Source organism: Aristolochia californica, unplaced genomic scaffold (assembly GCF_029961685.1).
Source record: "Aristolochia californica isolate CCGP_79_NKW_82.1479 unplaced genomic scaffold, dmAriCali1.0.hap1 SCAF_2, whole genome shotgun sequence".
Classification (NCBI taxonomy): domain Eukaryota; kingdom Viridiplantae; phylum Streptophyta; class Magnoliopsida; order Piperales; family Aristolochiaceae; genus Aristolochia; species Aristolochia californica.
In genome coordinates this window covers 2,888,617-2,913,405 of record NW_027181881.1, presented here as the reverse complement: position 1 = coordinate 2,913,405, position 24,789 = coordinate 2,888,617, and the positions used below count along the sequence as shown (strand labels likewise).

At 40.3% G+C, this 24,789-nt stretch overlaps 4 protein-coding genes across 5 annotated transcripts; all 4 read left to right on the top strand.

The window, feature by feature from the left end:
• Nucleotides 1-195: 195 nt before the first annotated feature.
• LOC137956726 (uncharacterized) lies at nt 196-2,074 on the top strand. The gene is made up of 2 exons (XM_068804320.1): nt 196-473; nt 1,227-2,074. Exons 1-2 carry the CDS (start codon nt 277-279, stop codon nt 1,951-1,953), a joined length of 924 nt encoding a protein of 307 aa, XP_068660421.1. The 5' UTR covers nt 196-276; the 3' UTR covers nt 1,954-2,074.
• A 2,079-nt stretch (nt 2,075-4,153) lies between these two features.
• On the top strand, nt 4,154-10,136 carry LOC137956614 (uncharacterized). The gene is made up of 6 exons (XM_068804172.1): nt 4,154-4,409; nt 4,974-5,183; nt 5,292-5,350; nt 5,462-7,249; nt 9,034-9,181; nt 9,296-10,136. Exons 2-6 carry the CDS (start codon nt 5,075-5,077, stop codon nt 9,967-9,969), a joined length of 2,778 nt encoding a protein of 925 aa, XP_068660273.1. The 5' UTR covers nt 4,154-4,409; nt 4,974-5,074; the 3' UTR covers nt 9,970-10,136.
• A 1,269-nt stretch (nt 10,137-11,405) lies between these two features.
• On the top strand, nt 11,406-12,776 carry LOC137956378 (uncharacterized). The gene has a single exon (XM_068803854.1). The coding sequence runs from the start codon at nt 11,412-11,414 to the stop codon at nt 12,585-12,587; it is 1,176 nt and encodes a 391-aa protein (XP_068659955.1). The 5' UTR covers nt 11,406-11,411; the 3' UTR covers nt 12,588-12,776.
• An 8,457-nt stretch (nt 12,777-21,233) lies between these two features.
• Nucleotides 21,234-24,302, top strand: LOC137956259 (uncharacterized). 2 transcript variants are annotated; one of them, XM_068803666.1, is made up of 3 exons: nt 21,234-21,519; nt 21,878-21,975; nt 23,606-24,302. In XM_068803666.1, the coding sequence occupies exons 1-3, from the start codon at nt 21,406-21,408 to the stop codon at nt 24,234-24,236; spliced, it is 843 nt and encodes a 280-aa protein (XP_068659767.1). In that variant the 5' UTR covers nt 21,234-21,405; the 3' UTR covers nt 24,237-24,302. The 2 variants fall into 2 exon arrangements, with proteins under 2 accessions (XP_068659767.1, XP_068659768.1); XM_068803667.1 differs by having other exon boundaries at nt 21,235-21,506.
• Nucleotides 24,303-24,789: the final 487 nt, after the last annotated feature.

The following is a 24,789-nucleotide window of genomic DNA, read 5'->3' as shown; positions in this document are numbered from 1 at the left end:
CAATTCCTCGTCTCGTTGCCTTGGGCTCTGGCAATGCAAAGCACGAGTGATCCAGCCCAAGAAAATTGGATCCAGTTACGAGAGGTGGACCAGAAGTTCTTTCGACGCGCGACCACCATTTAACGTGAGTCCTACATCTGGGGACAAGTTCAGTGGTCCTTACTGTCCCCCCACTATCAGGAGCAGAACCTCGTCGCCCGCCTTCTCCCAATCTGAGACTTACGAATTTCAAACGCCTGGAAATAGCCGTTGGTATCGAACATCGAGCGCAGAGAGATGGCATTGAACAGGCTCTCCTCTGGGTTTTCATGGGCGGACGACGTTGAGGAGGAAGAAAGGAATCTTGAAGAAGAAAAGGAAAAATCAAGCAAAAGACCCAACCCGTTCGGATCCGCAAGGCCAAGAGAAAAGGTACTGGAAGAAAAAGGTATCGATTGGCGTAAACTCGACGAACAACTGAACCACTCTTCCAGGTACAATCTTCCCTCTTGCACTATAAGAAATGGGTTTCTGTTTCCATTCGCCGTTGCCAGGTTTCTTTCTCTTCGCCTCCAACTACCAACGATCCTATTAGCTTTCCGAAATAGGTTTCTTGTTTGGATTTTAACTGAACCTGGAACAGATTTTATTGTCTTGAGCTCAGTCCTTGGGTCTTCGTTGTTGATGAATTGTCTGCCTGTGGTTTTTCATTTTTAAGCCGTTAGAGTTGTTTCTTATATTGATAGAGGAGCTATAATCTATATCTTTGAAGGAAAAAGAGTCCTGGTAATTTACAGAGCTCATCCAAAGACAAAAAAACTGATCTTTCGTGATTGCATTGGAAGTTGCTGATCAGCAATTGGGGTTCTTTTACATCTACAGCGGAAATCGACTCCTTGTTTTTTAAGACATTACTCTTTTGAAAGTCGCCATAGCCCCTCCTATGCGCCCCTCCCTCCTATGCGTCATTGATGATTTAGGGTTATCCAGCTTTTTCTGTTGAAGCGTCGTGACAGAATGAAGGATTATCAACTTCCTCTGCTTGTCTCTATCGATTTCTTATATTACTATTATGTTTTGAGCCTCTTCATAAGACGTATCTCCTTTGTTTTGATCCCTGTTTGCAAGTCATACCTCCTGAAAGTTCCGTAATAGGGAGGATTGTAATGGGTACTTCTAGTTTACTGTTAAAGTTTCCGTTCTTTACTGCATATTTCAGCTGAAGAATTTTAAATTTCTATGGTCAGGGATGAGAAGGAACTGAAAGAAAATATCCCTGCAGCGATTGTCCTGACCGAAAAAAAAGAGAGTTCACCGCCGAAATTTAGGTGCCTAAGACAGATCCCCCCGCCGACGAAGAACGGGAGATATGTGCCTGAACACCGGGGGCAAACTTCTGTTTCTCGCAAACCGATAGAACAAGATCTGAGCGCGCTTGTGCCCCCATTGATGTATCCACCAAGAAACATCATGGCCTTGATGGCAGAGATGCAAAACTCTCGTCAGCCTGATAGTAGAAATATGAAGAGGTCAAATTGTTATCAGTCCAGGAGGCAACTGAATGAGCTTAACATGGAGCTGGACATGGTGAAGGGGAATTTTGCTGATAGTAATTCAACTGTAGCAACTGGTCTCAATTCAAGCATTGAAAACATAACTAGACCATTTCTTGACAGCATGAAGCCCATGAGGACGACACCTCAAAGGAGACGGTCGATAGCAGGTAATGAATTTGAACAGGACAGAGAGGTGGAGAGGAGCTACAGGAAGAGAGGTGTGAACGATCGGAGACAAGGAAGACAGGGGCCTGAGAGAAACTTCCCAGAGGGAAACTTCACGAATCTTAAGACTTCATTTGGGGAAAGAGTTTTTCATGGCGCAATAAGAGAGGACATGTTTTCTGAGGAGGATTACGGGAAGAGAAGGAGGGTTCCAACCCCTGAAGCCGGTAATTATAATCGTCAAAGAAGGTAAACACAGGATCACACTAAAGAGATTTTCTTCGTCAACACTTTCCTTCCTATTTTATCTGTAGTTTATTGGAACCTCTGCTGTAAGAAAAACAGCGTTATGTGATCAAGGATTTTAGATTTCAGTATTCCAGCCTCCCCTTGAAAGCCGATCTCTATTACATTTCAGTGTTCAAGAATTTACCCATCAAAATCTGGTGTTGCAGAGATTTGTTTACACACCTTTCTCTTTGAAAGATGTCGAATGATAGATATATTCTTCTTCTGCCCAACTCGGCAGATTCTTTTAGCAAATGAAAGACCTTATTTCCGATCGAAACGAATGATTTTTTAATTAAATCAAAGGTAATTCGTATCTGAGAGTATTATCTAGCGATCATGTACCAGTGAGAGGAACGGATTCTAGTTGACTTTTCAAAAGCAGACTTCATCAAAATCTCATTACTGCTCAGAAGGCGGCCTTTCCAGGATTCTGTCAAGATCGGAACTCTTTCAATCCTTGGTGAAACTTTTACTGAGAAAGATCCGACAAGCAAGCTGGATGAATCATTTGACCTTCAAGAGCATCAGCCCATTTTCATGAATTTTAAAGTTCTTAGAAGTTTATTTAATGTCTTCAAGCCTCCCCTGTGGGATTCCTTTCTTTCTCGTTTTCAACCGCAATCACTGGTGGTCCGATCCATGTGCGACGCAATGCGATTACTGATCTAATTCTGATCTTAACAGATCTTTAATTTATTAAAAAAATTATGCGACTGCTAATCCAAATACCGATGGTTACCATTTCAAAGATACTCCAAAATATGAGTAAATTTTCTTATGTTTTCATCCTATTTAATTGAATCCCTTGCAAAATTTATTTTCAACATTGGTAGTTTAATTTGTTTGTTAATGACGTTAAGCAAAATTAACTAATGGGGTTTAAGGTAGGGGTGGCATTGAGTTGAGTTGAACGCTTGGCTTGATCACTCAAGCTCGAGTTAAAAATTGAAATCGAGTTTGAATCCGAGCTCGAGTTTCAAGCTTTAACTTACATTTAAAACTTAAAAAATAAAATAAAATTTTAAAAATTAAATAAAGAGAATATTGTGATAACCTTGGAACCATTGAACTGCAAGGTATCACAGAGGAGATAGAACATATCAATATAAAATAACTAGTTTATTAGGCATGAAAGAAAGAGCAAACACCTCATTAATAATGTTTATTCCATTGATAAACAACAACATTAGATGTTAAGGAATCCAAAAGGATAGAATGATCGGTCATCTTTGAGGTTTAAGATAAATAAGAGCAACTATCGACCAAATTAAAGTTTGGTTTGATATACTTAAAAAACCTTATTTTAAGTTTGACCCGGAGGTAAACTTGTCAAACGCCTACTCAATACAACCTAAGAGATTGGTCTGTTAAGTACGGAAAGCTAATTACTTAACTTATCAGTGGTGGATAAAACCACCCAGCTCTGACACATAATGTGTTCTAATACCATGTCAAACGCCTAACCAACCCAAAAGATCGATCAATTAAGTACGGAAAAGTAAGTACCTAACCCATCAGTAGTGGACGGAACCACCCAACTCTGACAAAACTAAGGTAAAAACTAAACTAAACCAAAATTTTTTCGAGGTGAAATCGAACGATGTTCAAACCCAATTGGGTTAGTGCCACCCCTAGTTTAAGGAATAATGATGTGTTAGGATACCCATGATTGACGGTGGAATTCACATGCAAGCATCACGAGGTAGAGTCGCGTTTCTTTGCATTCCATCGTCTCTCCGCACGGGCTGCCACGTTTGCGGTCACATGCTCGTGGTCCCTTCGCATGATGTGAGTGACCAGGTATTGCCCAAATGCGGCAACTTCATGTAGGCCCATCCCATTCCCTCGACCGACAGCATGTCAGCAGCCCATGCGACTCTCAACTTGACCCCACGTCAAACATTCCATGAAGATTGATGAGTGGTGTAGATCTACTTGACATCAAAGGGCGGCGTGGGTCCGCTTCTCCTAAGCTTCTCACTGGAAGCTCTTACAGTCCGGATTTTATTAACTGCAAGAGTTCGGAGAACGTATACGCTAGTTGGAACAGTGAAACGAGGACACGTAGGGAGCAATACGCTCCCCTCTTTGGAGTTTGACTTTGGGCTTTGTAATATGGAAATTTGAAATCGCTCCCTCTCCAAGACTCAGAGAGACGTTAACTTGTCTGTTTTTCCCCACTTTTGCATCATTTTGTTTCGTTACTTTAATCGCTTTGAAATTTTAATGGCGAGAACTGTCTCACTTCCTGTCTCCATTTATTGCTCACCTTCTACTCCTCAGCTTTCAAGCTCACAAAACCCCTTTATGGCCCTCTGGCATTCCTCATGAAACATCTTTTTTCCTCTCCTGTAGACCTAGACTTTGCGTTGCTGGACGGTTTTTGCCCGAGCATGGATTGCAAAGTGAGAAATCGAGGTAATGTTTGGTGCTTGAGATCTCGGTTCTGTGCCTTTTCGTTAGTTAGAGATTGGATGGTTTTGATGGGTGATTTGGAGAACCTTCTCCTGCTGTTGCATATTTATGTGAATTTTGTGTAGTTTTGAACGTTTCACTTTTGAAACTAGGGCTTTTCCGAGTTTAGAAGTTGGTCTGAATTCCTGATAGAGTTGACTCTCGGTCTTTTTAACGAATCCGATGGTGATTTTGGTTGCGATAAAAGTCGATTAAAGCTGCATTTTGGTTTCGGTTTATTGAAGTCACTGACTTCGGAAGTTGGAGATTACCCGTTTTCTGTGTCGTTTGACCTATCTTCTGTTGTTAGAAATAGTGATCTTTGATGTTTCTGTGCAGTTGAATGGGTTACGTCTCCGTTTAGTTTCGATGATCTTCATTATTTCCCGTATCTTGTTTTATCAGCACTTTCCATCTGACTGTAGCTGTCCTATTCCTCCATTAGTTGAAACTTTGCTATTAGTCTCTGCAATACCTTTAGCAAACATTGTTCTTGGTAGATGAATGCAAATTTCTTCTGGTTGTCAGAATGTGGGTCGAAATTTTTGATGAGTTACTGGAGCTGATATAAGTAAGCGGAACTGATTTTATCAACCGTATTGAAACGGTCTTGATGTGGCTTTGAGAAAATGGGGGTAGAAAAGCAAGGTTCAAAGGGTGTCGGAGGCTTCTTTCAACTTTTTGATTGGAATGGGAAGTCAAGGAAGAAGCTATTTGCCAATAAGTCAGATTTACCAGGTGATTTTTCATTTTATCCAGTTATTTATTTGTATTTCTTGTTTAGCATTCTCATGTTACAACTTTGAGTTAGGTGTTTTTTGGCTTTACTTCTATCATTTCATGCAGATGGGTTGAAGCAGGGAAAGAAACGTGATGAAAATTTGCCCATAACACGGTTTCATCTGGTGATTACTTGCATGCTTCTTCTTTTGCATTTATTACAAATAAAAATAACAGACTTCTGGTTATTACTCTTCATATTGCATTGTCTCATTTGGTTCAATTGTTTGTTTCAGTTCGAGGATGACGAAAATGGAGTATCAACTGCCAAGGGAAGCAGTGATTACAGTTGTGCTTCTTCTGTTACAGATGATGTAACCGGAATTAAAGCTCCTAGTGTTGTTGCTAGGCTCATGGGTTTGGACTCATTGCCTACATCAAGTGTCAGTGAACCCCACTCAAACCTTCTTTATGAATCCCGAGCTCTTCGTGATTCCGAACACCAGAGAAAAACTCACGAGTTTCTCAATGATTATCGAATGACTTGTATTACTAATCAGTCCTGTAAAATTGAAGGCTTTTCTCGGGAAAATGTGGAGCCCAAGCCACAGAAGATACAGAGTAGGCTGATTGAGAGGTTCCAATCAGAACCATTACCCCCAAAATCTGCTAAATCTGTGCCACTTACCCATCACAAGCTTTTGTCTCCAATTAAGAGCCCGGGGTTCATTTCACCCAAGAGCGCAGCTCATATAATGGAAGCTGCTGCAAAGATTTTAGAGCCAGGACTTCGAGCAGGTTCCAAAGGAAAACTACCTGTAGTGGGGTCCTCTTCAGTACCAATTAAAGTTAGAGATTTGAAAGAGAATGCATGTACATCCCAGCAGCAACTGAGACTTCCAGAAGCATCTAAAAGACTTGATGAAACGAATGCTGTTAAAATGCTCAAAGGTCAGTCTTTAAACAAGAGTTGGAATGGGTCAGAAGAGACCCCGGTTTTTAGGGCTTCAGACATGGAAGATACCCATTCCACTTGTTCCAAGAGTAAGGGAAAATCTGTTTCTCTTGCTGTTCAAGCAAAAGTTAATGTGCAGAGGAGGGAAGGCTTGAGCTCAGGTACAAAGGGGTCATCTTCATCATCATCATGTAGGAAGGAAGAGGATGACTTCAGGTCAAAACAGCCTACCAAGAACATACAAAATACTTTAAAGAATAAGCAGAATAAGTCTTCTGGTTCTGTTGTGCTTAGGCAAAATAACTTAAAACAGAATTGTGCAACAAATAGAGAGAAGGCGCCCTACAAACCGTCAAGTTCTACCCAGAAGGGAAGGAAGGTCCTTTCTGGGGACTCTTCTGCTGGAAGAAGCAAGACCTTAAATAAGGTTCCTGTTAATGCCAGAGGTGGTGGGTTCAGGAAGGAAGCCTTGAAGATACCTGAGTCTGAAAAGGAACTTCCTTCATCCAGGACAAAGAATCTCCCTCGAAAGAAACAGGCTGTGGAGGTAGATTTTCATGGTGAAAAAAGTGGGTTTGTTGGTACTAATCTGGTGGATAGAGATCAGAAAACTGGCCAGTCCCGTGTGACTATAAATGAACACACAAGTTGTGCTGAAGATTCTGGAAGAAAAGGAATGGATGTTGTCTCTTTCACATTCACATCGCCTATGGTGAAACCGATGTCTGGATCTCAGTCTTCTGGTCAAATGGTTGAGAAAAGAGAAAATTTATGTTATGTGGGCTCTCAAGGTGACAAGGGTGAAAATAACGCAAGAAACAAGACACAATCATCTTTGAGTTTGAATGTCATAGGTGGAGATGCTTTGAGTGTTCTTTTGGAACAAAAGCTGCGGGAACTAACATCCGGACTGGAATCTTCCCGCAATGACACCACGAAAACTGGGAATGCCATAACTTCTGCATCAATGTTGCAGGATCTGATATCTGCTCTTAATACCGTGACTACTATTCCAGGGCATTCTGAAAAGAAGAATTTACTACCTCAGAATGAACAGTTAATTAGGGCTTCCAACTCCAGTTGTTTTTCTACTGATAGTCTGGCAATCATGCCAAACCTTAAGTTGCAGGTTTGTGAGATTAATCTTTGCTATCATCTCAAGTTCCATTTATTTATCTATGAAATGCTTTATGTTACTGTTGTTAACTTTTTTATATGATCTTTATTTTTGAGAGTTTAACTTAGTAAAACATTTCTCGTTGTCGGTTATGCATCAAATCAAATGTCTATTATATGCATCAAATCAAATGTCTATTAAAAGCATCACAATTGCTAATGACACTCTTCCACCTGAAATGATCAAGTAGAGACATAATGAACGGTGTCATTCCTGCAGAAAACTGTTCAACCTTGGAGTGAATTGCTTTGAAATTTGGAAAGTGCCATCTGTTGAGTATGGTTGGGGTTAATACTGCTTTACTTAGGGGCTTGTGGGATGGCAGGGTGTGATACTGTTAAATTTGCATGCAGTTCCTTTGAGTTCTTTTGAGGGTGGAAAGAACTTCTTCTGGACCTTGCTTTTAATTTTCTGGACAGCAATAATGTTTAAGTTACACCTATATTATTAACTATGGCAAATGTTTGTTTGAAATGCATCAATGTATTCTAAAAAATTCTTGAAGGACACTAATTTTTAAGTTTCTTCAGAAGTAGAGTCTGCTTTGTGAATCTCATTCTTGATTTTGCGTAAAAGATAAATTTACTTTTAAAGAATTAAGTTAGATGTGTAAATAATTAAGTTATATACAAGCATAATGGTCTTCCCATGGATAAAGTTATTGAATGTTCGAAAATAAAGATATGTTTTATTGGTTTAGTTATGGATAAATGTCATTTGGGAAGGTTTGTGGTGGGATAGGTTCACGAAACCCTACCTGCCCACTGTAGTTTTGATTATTCTCTTCTGACCCCTTTTACCCTATCCTGATTGCCACGCCTAGCCAAGTCTTGTTAGCTCTCACTCTCTCAAATTTTTCTTTTTCCCTTTTCCACTTGAACATGTTTCCAAAAGAAGTTTATTTGATATTTTCTTTTGATTGTGATTTCGTGAATACTCTTTCTTCTCAACCTTCCCGCCACTTGCAGCATCCCACCTCCCCCAACCTAACAACAATCCTACAGAAGATTCAGATGTACTTAGCATCTTTTGTTGCAAACTTGTGCTGTAGATGATGCAAAATCAGATTCTGTGATATTGCTTATCTCTAGATAAATTGTGACTTGGGCTTCTGATCCAAGTTTTTATGGCTCATCTGGGTTCAGTTGAATTCAGCCAATCTGCCGTCTGAGGGTACTGAGCATTTCGTTATTTTGTTGTATATTACTGTAGTAAAATGCATAAAACTGTAACTTCATGCTGTGGGGGTTGATGCTTGTTGCCTGACTGTGAGTGAGTGTCTGACTGTGAGTGTTTCTAGTTTTTCACAATAAATCATTCTAGCTCTTATGTAGTTTTGCAGTATAATTTTCTATTCCAATTTTTGACTTGTAGTCAAATTACAAATATTTGAGTGTATCTTATTAGGTAGTTTTAACCAATTCTACTTTGCACATTGGGCATGAGGAAAGTAATGTGAAGCTGCTATTACCTATAGATTTGGTGATGACTTGTTGTGAAGTTTGTTTTATGGTGATCTGCTCTGCCTGTGAGATGGTTGTCATAAAAGTTTTGTAGGGGTTGGTTGTTATCTAAGAGTTTATGGTCTTGGTAGTCAGATGTTGCACAAGATCTTTATCAGTTGCTGCCGTATCCAATGAAACAACTTTTGATCACACACATTGCCTAGTTGAAAGGATATAGAAAAAGAAACAACTAATGTCAAAATTAATTGGTTTGGTTTGGTTTCTTTTCAGGGTGTTGGGAAGATGACAGAATGTAGCAGCAGCAGCAGTGACATTCATAAGGAGTTTGACTATCAACATCCAAGTCCGGTTTCAATTCTTGAAGCCTCATTCTCAAGTGAAAGTTGCAATTCCTCAGAAAGTTGCGAGAGCATCATTGGTAAAATATAAATATCAAAACAAACAACCTTTGATTTAGTGTTTTCCACTTGCACTGTAAAACAGTTTTTAGTTCAATTGATGCTCAGGTCAGGTCTCTTTCTTTTCTTTTCAGGTTGCAAGCAGGATTCATCTATGCTAGTCCAGTGTAATGGCGATTTGCGTTGCCCAGAGAAAATCGCAGTAATGGAAGCTGAGGCGGAGTTATCTGATTCGGCTTCTTCTGCATGTAGTGAGAGCACTGACAGAGAGCAGCTAACGGGTGCCAGCCTAGATGTAAGCCACATTGCGACAGGGAAGCAGGAAATGGAGTATGTGAGGATTATTATATCTCATGCTGAGATAATGCTTAATGATTCAAGCTCGAGTCATACTCGTGAGATTGTAGATTCCCCTCTATTTGAAAAATTAGAAAATGAGAAATTTGGGACGAGAAGCACCTCCGAGGAGGTTAAGGAAGCCAAACTTAGGAGAAAATCCTTGTTTGACTGCGTGAGTGAATGCCTGAACATGAAATATGATCAGTACATGAAAGGTGGCTACAGACAATGGGTACAGTGGATGGTAATGGTAAGAAGTAAAAAGTTGGCCGAAGATGTTTTCAAAGAGATATTGGGGTGGAGAAGTATGGCGGAATGGATGGTGGATGAGCTTGTCGACAAGGATATGAGTACTGGTTTGGGGAGGTGGACACATTATGAAGCTGAAGGTTTTGAAATCGGAATAGAAATCGAAAAACGGATTTTCTCTTCTTTGATCGATGAAGTGGTCGCTGGTTTGAGGTCGTAGAGGTTCTTTGGGATACTTGGTGTAAGTTAATTTCTCTTGGCATTTGCAGCTGGACTTGTGTAATTTGTTTCTGTGTTTCTTCAGATAAGTTTGAAGCTTCCATATAAGGTTCTTGCTTCTCAACATCGCCATGGATGGCGGCTTCCCTGGACGCCTAAAAACCTGGTAACCTGCAAATCAATAACGTTTGCTCCAGATTTACAGTTAACTTAATGAAAAAATTAAAACATAATTAATTTGAAAATTCTCTCGATGTTGACAGACTATTTGTCAAACAAATCATTGTTTAATTTTTTTGGCGTGGATCTAGCACCACTCGTTTTATTATCTACTGGGAGAAGAGAAGCTCCATTATGATCAATTACTCTTCTGCTCATGTCGTTATGCTATCGTCTGCTACCCCATGGCTCCAGCACACTTGCACATCCAGTATTGTTCAGGCGGTGGACGACAACGTATCTCTTCGGATCTATCAATTCTCCTTCGCCATTGCAGAAGAGAGACATATTCAGAAGAAATGAAAGGTCTCATCAACCATCATGATTACCACGGTACAGTGGTCCTGCCTGGCTAAGATGCCATTCTGGCTCTTTCCCTTTGGATCTCAATTATCTTCCCCTGCAAATCATCTCTGGCTTGCTCGATGAAGCAGTATATCTATGCTACTTCTTCTGCGATAAAACTAGAATCGGTCTTTTTAACTCCGAGTGCAGGAAGGAGACCACTCTGGGTCTGATCTCCCCGTCAGTGAAGCAGACTCGAAGTGACAGCAGGAGCCGCGGGACACTTCGTTGAGTAGTTCTCGTGGCTTTCTTGATCCAGCTAATATTATTAGCTTCGCAGCGAGGAAGCCACGTGTAGGGTCGAGATGAAAGAGTAGGAGAACTGCTTTTATCCGTACACAGAGGTGGGGCAGGGGCGAGGGGTGTAATAGGTGTTATTCTTTCTATGCATCGGGAAAGGAGCATAAAAGTCAGCATCATATGCAGGCATGGGAAGACGAACCCTCGGCACGTGCCAGCACGTCCTCTGACATCACTACCGCCGATCCTGCCATTCTTCTCTCTACCCTCCGCTTTTCGTCTTTTCTTCCTTTTTTGTCCCCGTTCTTTTGCTGTTGATCGGGCTATTATAGACATTCTTGGTTCTCACTAGGGTTCAGTGTCTCCCTCGACGCCCACAGGCTACAGTCTTCAGGCGTCACTTCGTTGCTGTAACTTGCGAGTGAAGTTACTTAATTGCCCCGAGGATCTGGATGGATTACTTGTTGGCAGACAATAGGGGTATTTCAGTACTTTAAAGCTTGGGCTTAAGGACAACGACAATGGCGTTTCCGAAATTTTAGTGAAAGAAGGGGGTCCTTTTCGTTTAACGGTTTCCCTCTATTTTTCCCCTACTTCCTCAACCTCTTGCTCCCTCCATTATTGCGAGTTGTCTCTCCAATGGAGGTCGAAAACCTTAACAACGGCGAAGTCACAAAAGTCGAGATATCGAAACCAGACCTGCGAGGTGCTGGTGATGGAGAACCTCGGAGTTCTTCGATTCCTCGTTTCGTCGACGAAATCGACAGTTCTTGCTCGACTCCGTACGTCAGCGCGCCGTCCAGCCCGGGTCGTGGCCTTTCGACGGGCTTCTTTTTCAGCGCTCCGGCGAGTCCAATGCACTACGTTCTCTCATCTGCTGCCGCTTCGTCTGAGTTCATATCCTCGTCTTCGGATATCCCCGTCGACTTTGAATTCTCCGCTCGCTTCAACCATAACTCTTCGACTGCGGTCGGGTCGATGATCTCCGCGGACGAGCTGTTTTATAACGGTCAGATCCGTCCCATGAAGCTGTCTTCCCATTTACAACGTCCACAAATCCTCTCGCCGCTGCTTGATCTTGAAGGCGAAGGCGAAGACGAAGACGAAGACGACGAAGAAACCGTGGGGGGTGGCCAGAAACAGGAAAAGATGGAGGCAGCTATTGTTAGAGGAAGAGATCTGAGATTGCGTAACAGATCTCTTCATCGTCGCACGAGATCTATGTCGCCTTTACGGAACAGGCGAGATGAAGAAGGAGAGCACGAAAGGAATGTCACTTCTCTCGACTTCGAAGACTCTGGTCCGAAGGAAACCGAGCCTCCATCAGACTCCACGACTCCGTCCGTCTCCGCTTCGTCTTCTAGGTCTTCTTCGACTTCCAACCGAAGCTCAAAGCGTTGGATCTTCTTGATGGACTTCCTTCACAGAAGCAAAAGCGAGGGGAGGGGCAGCAACAAAGAAAAGTTTTGGTCTTCAATATCCTTCTCTGCTTCGCTGAAAGAGAAGAAAACAGTGTCCGTCTCCAGACCGTCATCTCCGTCTCGGAAGCCGAAACGAGCGGTGAATGCCCCGCCTCCGGCCAAAAAACCTGCCGGCTCTGGTGCGAAGCCAGTGAACGCTGTCGGAAAAAGACGAATCCCGCCCTCCCCGCATGAACTACTTTACACTGCGAACCGAGCGCAAGCAGAGGAGATGAAGAAGAAGACATTCTTGCCGTACCGTCAAGGTTTACTAGGGTGTTTAGGATACAGTTCTAAGAGTTACGGCGCTATGAACGGGTTAGCGAGAACCCTAAACCCAGTTTCTTCAAGATAGAGGTTGAACGCTCACTATCATACGATTGTTATTGTATAGATTTTGTTTTTTCTTGCTCGACTATCTGCTTGTATCTCAGTATCTGGCATTTGGGTATGTTTTTTGATTCCCAACGAATATGATTATGTCTAGTGTTATGCGCCTTTCAGTGAAATGCTTATTTCCTTAATGGAACCAGTTGCTCTGTAATTTGTCATGGGCTCATCATCGTCTTCGTCGCTTTTCTCTCTGTTATCAAAAGTTGGAATGGTAGATTGATAAAATTCATCCAGAAAACATTACTCAATTCGCCTGTTTCATATCCCCTTTTGAGGCCTGATTATTATTAAAAGAACACGTCTAGGAGTTCCATCAGTTACAGTTACTGGATATTGATACGAATAAGTGAACAGCTCCATTTTTAAGCATTATTTTTCTATCCGTCTTGGAGAAAATGTCCCGCAAAACTCCAACAGAAAGGGACTGAAGTGACGTGCCTCTAGCAATGTAGGCAAGGTATATTGCGCCCTGGACCTGGTGATACTCTAGGATTGTTTACCATTTCATCTTCAAATCTGCCTTTATTGCTAGAGGTTGGGGATGAAAACCAGTGTGGGCTCCATTTTACGTTGTCCTTACATTTATTGTTCTGTGTCTGAATTGTGATAGCTGGATGACCTCAGAATTTCAGTGTAGTCAAAAGTAATCTACTGTTTCGGATGATAATTTTCTAAAGAATTATCTGTTTGCTGAATGCATTTTGTCTTCCATAGCGACAATATTTAGCTCATGCTAACGAATGCACCTGGATTTTGCATTCAAAAGATTGACCGATTTGATGTGCGACCTAAACGTCCACATTGATGTCTGTCGATAAGCGCCTATCAATAGCAATGATGTTGAGAAACTCGCGCTAGTAATTTGTTTCATTTGTTCATATTTGAGACATTTATGGTGTTTGAAGAGCGATTTGCATGCGATTTGGCAGGGAAGCATGTGCATAATCTCGATCCGAACGCGAATTGTTCAGAGCAACTAAACTAGGCCAAACATCGTTGCCTCCCGATTTTTGTTGAATTAAAGCCGCTGTTTTGGTTTTATAAGTTTCTGATTCGAAGGCCTGGGAGGCTTCTGCGTTTTCCATCGTTTCCGATAGGAAAGATGTCATCGTCCCAGGCTGGGAGGGACCGACCAAGGTTCGTCTTGGCTAACTAATAAATTTAATATTTTTTACTCATTAATCCACGTAGGATTATAGCTCTGTGTCTTCGTATTCACTAATCTTATACCACCACCCTTTTCAGTAAACCCTGGAGGTTTTGCGTTCGAATCTCAATGAAAGCATATTTTATCATTTTAGAATTAATAATTTTGGAAAAGTGTAAGAAAGCGGTGACAGAAAGATAAGTGAGTTGAGAGTTGTAAGACATCCAGTTCACGCACTTAAATCTTCAATAATCCCGCCCACGCCGACCAAGAAAAGAAAAACCATATCGAGGAGATCGGAGGTCGGAGATCGGCCACAGGAATCAGGAAGAATTTATATATAGCATACGAGGAGATCGATAGGCGGTCTATGCGGAATTTTTTATACGATCTTTGATCACAAAAGAAAAAAAAACGTAGACGTGCGGTAATGGGATGCAGATGCGGCGATGCGCCTCACTTTGTTCGTTTGATAATCTTAAAGCTTGGATTTAGGCGGTCAGGAGAAGGCTGGATTTGGAGAGAGGAAGTTTCTGTGTAAGTTACAGACTTCGATTCTACTAAATTTTTTAAATTAAATTATATTTGGCTTTCTTGTGAGTAAACTATTTTGTAGATTTGAACGAACTATTGAGGTTTAAACCTCAATTTGCAATTCATCCGCATCTAATTCCTATTCAAACATAAGTCTGCAAATTAGTAAGCATAATCACTGCTCAATGAGAATTCTTACTCTCCTAAACACTTCAAGTAGGGTAGCATCAAGCCGAACAAGTTCTCAAATCATTTGAACTCGGTTCAATTCTGTTGAAATGTATAGCGTGATCGGAGGAAACTGTATAGCGTGATTGTTTCCTCCAATCCCGTAATTATATTCTTGATTCTATTCCTTGATTTTAGGATCTAAATTGATCTTAAAATCAACTTGTAATGTATTATAAATAACCTCCTAAACGGAGAAGAATAAACTCATCGGAAAACTATTCGTTCAATCTCTGTTATTATTTTTGGTTCTCTGTTTTTACATGGTATTAGAGCAGGAGAATTATCCTCTCTTTTCCGTTGCAGAAATTCGGAGCTAAGTGCTCCTGTAATCGCCGAAGGAGGAAGCCGGAGGAAGGAAAAAAAATCCGTCGGAGTTGCAGAACTCTGTTTTTTTTTCTGCAACTCCATATTCCGGCTGTCCCGACACTAAAAGAACGTCGTCGACGCCGACGACGGCACCACCACCCTGTTCCGACTGAAGCCGACGCTCCGCTGCCGTTTCCGAAGAGGAAGGCTGACATTGCCGACGATGAAGATTGCCGTTGCCGAAGACGAAGGCTGTCGTTGCCGAAGACGAAGCGTTTTACGTAGTCAGAATCACGTCGCCGACGAGCGCCGACGAAGGCACCACCACCCTGTTCCGACTAAAGCCGACGCTTCGCTGCCGTTGCCGAAGACGACGATATTTATGTTTTAACTTAAGGCACTGTTCATTTATTTTTCTGTCGACCCAGACCGACGGGTCGACCGAATCGAACCGAATCGGTCTAAAGCCGAACCAGATCTGACCAGCACTGGAGTGGACCAGAATTGAATCCGCCCAGATCATACCGAACCGGACTAGATCGAACCGGACTGGACTGAACCGAACTGGACCGGATTAAAAAAAAAAAATCAGATCGATGGCCACCACTACAGGCGCATCCACCGACCTTATCCCATCACCACAGATTATAGTCCACCAAGATAATTCTGCGTTTCCAACTGGAATTCTCCTCGATGAGACCAATTATTCTTTATGGTCCCAACTCATGGAGATGCGAATTGGCGCACGCAACAAAGCTGGATACCTCACCGGCGAAACAAAAAAACTAGCATCTGGTGATGCTAATCTTGGAGCATGGATTACTGAAAATCAAAGAGTCAAATGTTGGCTTATTGACTCCATGAGTCCATTGCTCATGCAGTGATTTATTCGCCTCTCCACTGCCAAGGAGATATGGGAAGCAATATCAAAAACATTCTATGATGGCTTCGATGAAACTTGTATATTTGAGCTGAACCAGAGATCTTTTTCTACCAAACAAAATGGTAGACCGTTATCCACATACTATAATGAACTGGTTGCTATTTTCCAAGAGATTGATTATCGAACTATATCTCAGGAAGGAACAGTCGAAGGGCTAATCCAGTTGCACTCTACAATGGCTAGGCTTCGGGTTCATATTTTTCTCAGTGGGCTTGACTCCGAATTTGATCAAATTCGTGGAGAAATTTTGCGAAAAGATCCCAAACTTGATTTGGAAAGTACATATGCCTATGTCAGACGCGAATATCAACAGAGACAGACAATGGGGAGCTATCGCCCAGTCTCCAAGAACTCGACGATGTTGGTCAACCAAAACCGACAAGGATCATCAAGTAGTCGGAACCCTCAATCCTCTGGCAATGGTAACAATCGTGTATGTATTCACTGCGAAAAAAAAGGACATTCACAACACCGGTGTTATGAGATTATTGGCTATCCGGAGTGGTGGGATTTCTCGAAAAATCCCCGTAACAAGACTGCTGGGAAAGCTATGGTGACATCTATGGAAGAGAATCAGGAGCTACCTACTGCAAATGTTACCCATCCAGGTATTCTCGATAATGCATTAGTATTTTCTGTACATTCTAAAAATAGACCTTGGATTATTGATACAGGTGCATCTGATCACATGACAAGGGATCCCAGTCAGTTACAATCTACCTTCTCCACAATCTGTTATTTCAACAGCCAATGGTAGTACCCCTCCTATTACTGGGGAAGGATCTGTTATCTTATCCAATAATCTGACATTAGATACTGTCCTTGTGGTTCCCTCTCTTGAATATAACCTTTTGTATGTTAGCCAAATTACTTCCACTCTTGCTTGTACTGTAACTTTTTGGCCCTCATTTTGTGTCTTTCAGGACATTCTAACCCGAAAGATTCTTGGTTATGGTGTTAGAAGGGGCAAACTCTACTATTTGGAGTTGACAGAGAACGGGGGATCGAAAATCAGTCAGACAAATCAAGCTAGCAGTAAAGATAATGCTCAAACAACTGTATGGTTATGGCACCGACGATTAGGTCACCTTTCCTTTGGTTATCTTAAGAAATTGCGACCTCAACTTTTTTCAGGTTTGACTGATGTGCATTTTCATTGTGATACATGTGAATTGGCTAAAAACCACCGTATTGCTTATTTCCCGAGTTTGAATAAAAGTTTCGATCCTTTTGCGGTTATTCATTCTGATGTTTGGGGTCCAGCCAAGATTCCCTCTATTTCTAGAGCTCGTTACTTTGTGACATTTATTGATGAATGCACTAGAATGACTTGGGTATCTCTGATTATCCACAAAAGTGATGTGTGTCTAGCCTTTCAGAAATTCCATACAATGATACATACTCAATACCAAAAGTAGATTCGTGTTTTGCAATCTGATAATGGTATTGAGTTTGTTAATGCTTCTCTCGAAACTTTTCTGACCACTCATGGAATTCGTCACTAGACTTCTTGCACCTATACTCCCCAACAGAATGGATTGGCAGAAAGAAAGAATAGACAACTTTTGGAAGTAGTACGTGTCTCTCTCTTTGGCATGAACATGCCTCGATTTTATTGAGGTGAAGCTATCACATCTGCTGCCTACCTCATCAATCGAACACCTTCTAGCGTATTAGATTTTCACACTCTTCTACATAAGTTGCAATCCCTGATTTTAATTCCCCATCTTCCGAATCTTGAACCCCGAATTTTTGGGTGTACCGCTTATGTTCATATCCCAAAGATCTTGCGAAATAAACTTGATCCATGTGCCAAGCGATGTGTATTTGTTGGCTACTCTGATCTTCAAAAAGGATATCGGTGTTATGATCCACACACCAACAAGCTCCATGTGACTTTAAATGTCTCCTTCCATGAATCAGTCCCTTATTATTCAGGGGGAGTTTCTTGGACATCTCTTCAGGGGGAGAGTTCAAATGAAGAGAATGTTCCACATGAAACTAACGGAGATGTTGAAAGAGGTGCCGAATTTATTGAGTTAGAAGCGGTGAATGAATTTTTTAAGTGTCATGATGTGCAACAAGACTGTGATTCAGTAATTTCACTTGAAGAACCCCCAGAGTTGCCGCCGTCTGCACCAACAACTGAAGAATCAACCCAGAATGTTCCTCCTCAGGTAAATACGAATCCTGTGTTTGATGAGTCTATTGAAACATGTCTTCCTACAGAAAACATAACCTCTAGATATCCACAAAGATTGAATAGGAGAGTTCCAAAAAAACAATATGAACCTGATCTTGAAGCAAAGACCAAATACTCAATTAATAACTATGTGTCCTCCCATAGGTTGACTAAATCATATGCATTTACTGTTGATCAATTATCCAGTGTTTCTATTCCTAGTAATGTGCAGGATGCATTAGTTGATCCAAAATGGAAAAAAACGATGAATAAAGAGATGAAGGCTCTACAAAAAAAAGCCACTTGGGAACTTGTTCCCCAACCTAAAGGAGTAAAAACAATTGGATGTCGATGGGTGTTTACATTGAAACTCAAACCAGATGGAAGCATTGACAGATATAAAGCTCGGCTAGTTGCAAAAGGATATACGCAAAGGTATGGGATAGACTATCAGGATACTTTTGCACCAGTAGCTAAGATCAATACAATTCGTATTCTTATATCTATAGCAGCAAATCGAGACTGGCCTCTGCAACAATTTGACGTTAAAAATGCCTTCCTCAATGGAGACTTAGAAGAAGAAGTCTACACGGAACTACCACCAGGTGAAAAAAGTGGTTCTTTGTCTCAAGGTAAAGTTTGTAAATTGAAGAAGTCATTGTATGGGCTGAAACAGTCACCTAGAGCATGGTTTGGGAGATTCTCGGCTATAATGAAGAAGTTTGGTTATAAACAAAGTAACTTAGATCATACTTTGTTTATAAAACACAAAGAAAGAAAGGTAACAACATTAATTGTATATGTTGATGATATGGTCGTGACAGGAGATGACCAAGGTGAAATGCAAGCTTTACAAGAGTATTTAGCTACTAACTTCGAAATGAAGGATCTCGGACAATTTAAATATTTTTTGGGGATTGAAGTTGTAAGATCGAAACATGGAGTCTTCCTTTCACAGCGAAAATATGTGTTGGATCTTCTAGTCGAAACCGGAATGCTTGACTGTAAACCAATAGAGACGTCGATGGAAATGCATCATAAACTCGGAATTCTTCCAGATCAAATTCCAGCAGACAAAGGGCGTTATCAGCGATTAGTTGGAAGATTAATCTACCTATCCCACACAAGGCCCGATGTAGCATATGCAGTAAGCGTTGTGAGCCAGTTCATGCATGCACCAAGTGAAGAACATATGGAAGCAGTCTATCGGATCTTGAGATACTTAAAGAGTGCTCCAGGAAAAGGTTTGTTATTCTCAAAAAATGGTATCTCTAGTATTGTAGGGTATACAGACTCTGATTGGGCAGGTGATCAGACAACCAGAAGATCCACGTCGGGTTACTTTACTTTTGTGGAAGGGAATCTTGTTACTTGGAAAAGCAAAAAACAGAAGGTAGTATCAAGATCGAGTGTTGAAGCTGAATTTCGAGGTATGACAGCTATCGCAATTGCACAAAATCCAGTTCAACATGATCGCACTAAACATGTTGAAGTTGATCGTCATTTCATCAAAGAGAACCTTGATGCAAAGATTATACAATTCCCCTTTATTCAATCTGCAAGTCAGATGGGTGATATGCTCACGAAGGCAGTATCAGGGAAAGCATTTCATGGTATAATTGACAAGTTGGGTTTGACTGATATCTATGCACCAACTTGAGGGGGAGTGTTGAAATGTATAGCTGTATAGCGTGATCGGAGGAAACTGTATAGCGTGATTGTTTCCTCCGATCCCGTGATTATATTCTTGATTCTATTCCTTGATTTTAGGATCTAAATTGATCTTAAAATCCACTTGTAATGTATTATAAATAACCTCCTAAACGAAGAAGAATAAACTCATCTAAAAACCATTCGTTCAATCTCTGTTATTATTTTCGGTTCTCTGTTTTTACAAATTCAGTTTTTACTTGAGGTTAACTCAGCTCTTGGCTCGTTAAGTATGACAAACCAAACTCGTTTGTTAGCTTGTGAACTGACTCATTAGCATATATTGTTTTTACGAAAATACTTTTTACTCTAATTACTCTTATTAATTCTCTCTTTAGTTGGTTGATAGTTTATCTTATTTATCTTATTTATCTCAAACTTCAAAGACTATCGTTTAACCCTTTTCGGTCCCTCAACATCTAATATTGTTGTTTGCCAATTGAAATATGCTATTAATGGAGGTATTTGCTCTTTCATTTAGATCTATTAAACTGGTTATTATATATTAGTTTGTTCCATTGTGAAGTCTTGGATCCCTTTGTAGTTTACAGTTTAGTGATACTAAGTTCACCATAACTTCTTTTTTTTAGTTTTAAATTTAGGTTAGAACTCGAACCCCGTTCGAGCTCGAATTCAAACTTGATTAATAATTTTGGACTCGAGGTTGTGTTTGAGCTCGAGTTGGTAATATTCAGATTTAGCAAATGTTGGAACTTGGCTCGATGATGCCACTCCTAACTTCAAGAATGCAATATAACATAAAATGACAAAACTACCGTAATGCTTACTCTATGCATTTAATGTAATATAAAGTAACAAAAAAATCGAATAGATTTGTTAACGGGTTAGTTTGGGTTTTACCTAATATTTAGTCCTTTTTTCTCGGTTTCTTACATTGTGTTTGAATATCTTGTTAAGAAGTTAAATTTATGCCTTTAAATTAGTGTTAATATTTGCATGTTACAATATCAAGATTTTATGGATTCTGGAGACAATTAGGTTTATAAAATCCGACCATTTTACTAATAGCAGGGGTAATGGCGCCCCTCCCCTTCACCCTCTGTAAATTTGACTTACATGGAAATGGGAGATAGGAGAAGGGGGGAGCCTTTATCTGGCTCTCTGAACGACTTTGGGATGGCAGGAGATTCTTCTCCGTCACTGTAAATGAAACGCAGAGGTTATTACCTGAATAACCCTATAATTTTTATTATTTCTACATTACGACAAATTTGTTGGGCTTGACGTTGATACTGAACATGATAAATTATGATTAGTTTTATTTGTGTTTTTTTCCTGCTTATTATTTTTCAGATCGGTATAAACTATATAGAGAGAGGGGAGATGGACTCAAATTTTAAAATCACTTTTAATTTAATTCAGGTCTCGGAGGAGTGAATTGGATTGAGTTGGTTTCAGCTCCTCTTGGAAACCGTAGGTTGCTCCATGCCTCAGGCAGTGGGCTGACTTGACTCCATGCCCCCCATCCATTAGTCATTACCCAACGCATGCTACCTGTACCCGATTCCGTGGATTTCTACTTTCTACTTTCGATATTTTTCTCTCAGAGGACCTTTTACCCTTTCAATTTCTGCAATTTCCTCGGCTTTCTTAGCTTTTTGGCTTGCAAGAGTCAAGAGCAACGAAAATTTCAGGGGTTTCCTTTTTGGGCTCTCTAATACCTGATTGAAAATAAGTTTTCTTTCTTTTGTCCGGTATCTTTCGTGATGAAAGAAATGGCTCCGGAGTCGAGCTCCTCCCCGCCGGGAAAGCGAAGCAGAGATCCGGAAGATGAAGTTTATCTTGATAATTTGCATTCACACAAACGGTATCTAAGTGAGGTTAGGATTTGTTTTTTTCGTCATTTATTCGTCAGGGAAGAGAAGCAGGAAAGAACGTACATCTTATTTCTTTAAAAAATATAATTTCTCTTGATTCCAGTGCATTCGCACCGTAAATGATGAGGGTTTTTGGCATTAAGTGAGGGTGTTCCTGTTTGTTTTTTTGTTAATCATTTACATGTGGAGTATCTTGAAGGGGCGAATTTTATACCTCAATTTTCTAACATTTTTCTTTTTGCCCTTCGGCGTTTCCCATTTTTGAGTGGTTTTGCAAACTAGTGGTTTTCATTTGGATATTTTGGGACATTTTATGGGACAAAGAGTGGTTTTGCGACTCTACTTTTGTTTCATTCTGCAGATAATGGCATCTAGTTTAAATGGATTAACGGTTGGGGACACTATCTCTGATAATCTAATGGAATCCCCTGCACGATCAGAAGGAATGTGTTACTCCAGGTGATAAATTTATTCAAATTCGGTTTGGTTACCAAGTTTCTCTCTGGATGCTTTTCTGAATACTATTCCAGCTTCTCTTATTACATTAAATTTCCCATTGTTATGTTGCTGTTAATTTTTAAATTTCAAAAGCAGAGTAATGTTCCTTGGAAGACTAGGTGTAGTACCAGGGCAGTTTTGGATGTTGCTATTGTTTTTTAGTCTTTTGACTTCTCTTCTGCCAAGAGCTGGTGCATTGAGATGGATAATATGGGTTTTAGGACTTGTTGTAGCCTTGAAATAGACTTTGTGGTTGGTTAAATTGTTTATGAAGAGAATTCTAAACCATAAACCGTAAACTTATACATAATAGCCTTGAATAGTCTTTTGACACAATTCACTTTTGAGCCACACAATATTAATAGACACAATTCACAAAAGAATTGTTCTGTAAGGAGGTACTTTAGTGAATGAACCATTTCCAAGAGATAAAAGCATTGGTGAGGAAAGAAAACAAATCAATTTTCATTCATTAAGTTACTATTTGAGCAGCATGATATTCACTTAAAATCCTACATAAATTGCTAAAGGAGCTTTGCTTCAGGCCTTGCAGGTTGGTTCTTGATTTTTTTTGCCTACAGAATGTATAGAATTCTCTTCAAGAATGTCTTTTTGGTGTTCACAAGGAGGAAGTGGCAGCATTATGCCAAATGTTAGATTTTAATACCCTAAGGGGTGTAAGCCTCACGAAATTTAAGACTTTTATAGTTAGTATTTGTGTGTAATGATTGAGAAGAATAGAGTGTGCCCTATTCTAACATAGTTGGGAAAAGGCTTAGATAGTGATATTTATAATGATGTAACGTTTTTGTAATTAACCAATTCTTGAGGTGTTATTTAGAGGAGGAAAAAAGACAACTTTATCTTTTTATTCATTTAATCCTCCAACATTAATAGTCTAAGCACTTTTTCTGTCTTTTAAATGATGAGGCTGAACAACCTTTATAAAATGAAATTGATTCATTGCCACCCACTGATAAATATTTTGCTTATCTTAATCTTCTCTGAGAGTATTTTGAAAGAAAAAACCTGAAAGAACTTCTAGAACTGAGAAGCAAACACTTTCTTTTAAGGTTTAAATCAGTTAGGAACATTTTATTATACATTATGCATGTCAAAGTTTTGATGCTTGTAACCATTCAAGTGACGAGCATTTAGGCTACTTGCTTTCTATATTATGTACTTAGATTTTTGTTAAGTTGGTCCAAGGCCTTATCCCAAAAAGACTAGCCATCTTAGGAAGCCTCTTCTCAACTAACAAACTCAAGATCTTTGTACTCACTAATCTATGTGGGACTATTCCTTAACAATTTTTTTAAGGTTTAAATCAGTTCAAAACATTTTAGTATCCATTATGCATGTAAAAGTTTTGATGCTTGTAACCATTCAATTGACGAGCATTTAGGCTACTTGCTTTCTATATTATGAACTTAAGATTTTTTTTACAGGGACTTTGAACTCAACATGAGTAGTTCCATGATGGTCTGTGTTCTTCAGAATTGATCTTTTGTTGAGTGATCAAGATTTACCTAGTGACACCTGCTGGTCTTTGTCTTCATTTAATCATCAATCGCTATGCTCTCTTTGACAGGGATGAAGTTTCATTTCCATATTCACCAATGTCAGAAGATTCGGATGATTCTCGATATAGTGATATTCCTGTAAACACTTGCTCTATACAAAACGAAAACTTTGGTGGCCAAACTAGTCCAGTTTCTCCTCACAGACATCAAAGATCCATCATGGGGTTCTATTCTACAGGAGCTACTGCATCTTACTCTCTGCCAGGATGTTCTCTTAGTGCTATTACTTGCTCCCACTCCCGGCAGCGTGGTTCTGACTCAGAAGGACGCTTCCCATCATCTCCAAGTGATATATGTCACTCTGCTGACCTCAGACGGGCCGCTCTTTTGCGGTCCGTGCAGATGAGAAGCCATCCACACAGTCCACCAGCTTTTGAGTTGCCATTCTGTAGTGGGCAAGAGCAAGAAGGCATGCACAATACTGATGAGGCAGTAGATGAGAAAAGTTTAGTGGATCAGAGAGAATATCCTTTGGGCATTTCAGAGGAGCACAGCCAAGAAAAGTTTTGTGGCTTGTCAGGTTTGGGCATGAGAAGGGATGAGAACCGAGAAGAATTTTTTGGTGGAAGTGGATTGGGAAGAGCAAGTTTATTTTCAGGGACAAGATCTTTGTTGGGTGGGAATGCTTCAAACGACTGAAACATTCTGAGTAGGTATTTGTGTTTTCCACTTCATGCTCTATTCCATATCACTGTTTATGCAGCACACCATAAGAAATGTTCTTGTAATTTGCTTGCCCTGCCGTTCGTTGTAAAATACGTTGGATAAGAACTGCAGGGATTCACTACAAAACTATAAAAAATATTAAATCTTTGTGTAGGCACTGGACTCGGAAATGTCAGTGAATACTGAGTCCGGGATTTACACCAAAGCCTAATGCAACATTGCCTTAGTTATATCTTCTCATTTGGCCTTCCTGATACTATTACAATTTGAGATGCTCACTGTAATTGGTCTCGTGTTCCTTCCCAAACAAGGGCGTGGAACCAGTAACAGTTGCTGCCTGCGATTGTTCCATATTGCCGCTTCAATTCTCACAGAAACCTGTGATTGATCCGTATTGCGGCTTCAATTCTCATGGAAACCTGTGTTTGTTCTAATACTATAGACGGCCTTTTAAGTCTAATGGATACCCCTTACAGAATGAGAGAGTGGAACCAGTTACAGGTGCTGCCTGTGATTGTTGCAGATT

Excerpts from the sequence above, each read along its gene's own strand:
- LOC137956726 (XM_068804320.1), top strand. The coding sequence starts at position 277 with ATGGCATTGAACAGGCTCTCCTCTGGGTTTTCATGGGCGGACGACGTT. Across the intron at positions 474-1,226 it reads CAACTGAACCACTCTTCCAG|GGATGAGAAGGAACTGAAAG; the intron begins GTACAATCTTCC and ends TTCTATGGTCAG.
- LOC137956614 (XM_068804172.1), top strand. The coding sequence starts at position 5,075 with ATGGGGGTAGAAAAGCAAGGTTCAAAGGGTGTCGGAGGCTTCTTTCAA. Across the intron at positions 7,250-9,033 it reads TGCCAAACCTTAAGTTGCAG|GGTGTTGGGAAGATGACAGA; the intron begins GTTTGTGAGATT and ends GTTTCTTTTCAG. Across the intron at positions 9,182-9,295 it reads AAGTTGCGAGAGCATCATTG|GTTGCAAGCAGGATTCATCT; the intron begins GTAAAATATAAA and ends TTTTCTTTTCAG.
- LOC137956378 (XM_068803854.1), top strand. The coding sequence starts at position 11,412 with ATGGAGGTCGAAAACCTTAACAACGGCGAAGTCACAAAAGTCGAGATA.
- LOC137956259 (XM_068803666.1), top strand. The coding sequence starts at position 21,406 with ATGAAAGAAATGGCTCCGGAGTCGAGCTCCTCCCCGCCGGGAAAGCGA. Across the intron at positions 21,520-21,877 it reads ACAAACGGTATCTAAGTGAG|ATAATGGCATCTAGTTTAAA; the intron begins GTTAGGATTTGT and ends TTCATTCTGCAG. Across the intron at positions 21,976-23,605 it reads GAAGGAATGTGTTACTCCAG|GGATGAAGTTTCATTTCCAT; the intron begins GTGATAAATTTA and ends TCTCTTTGACAG.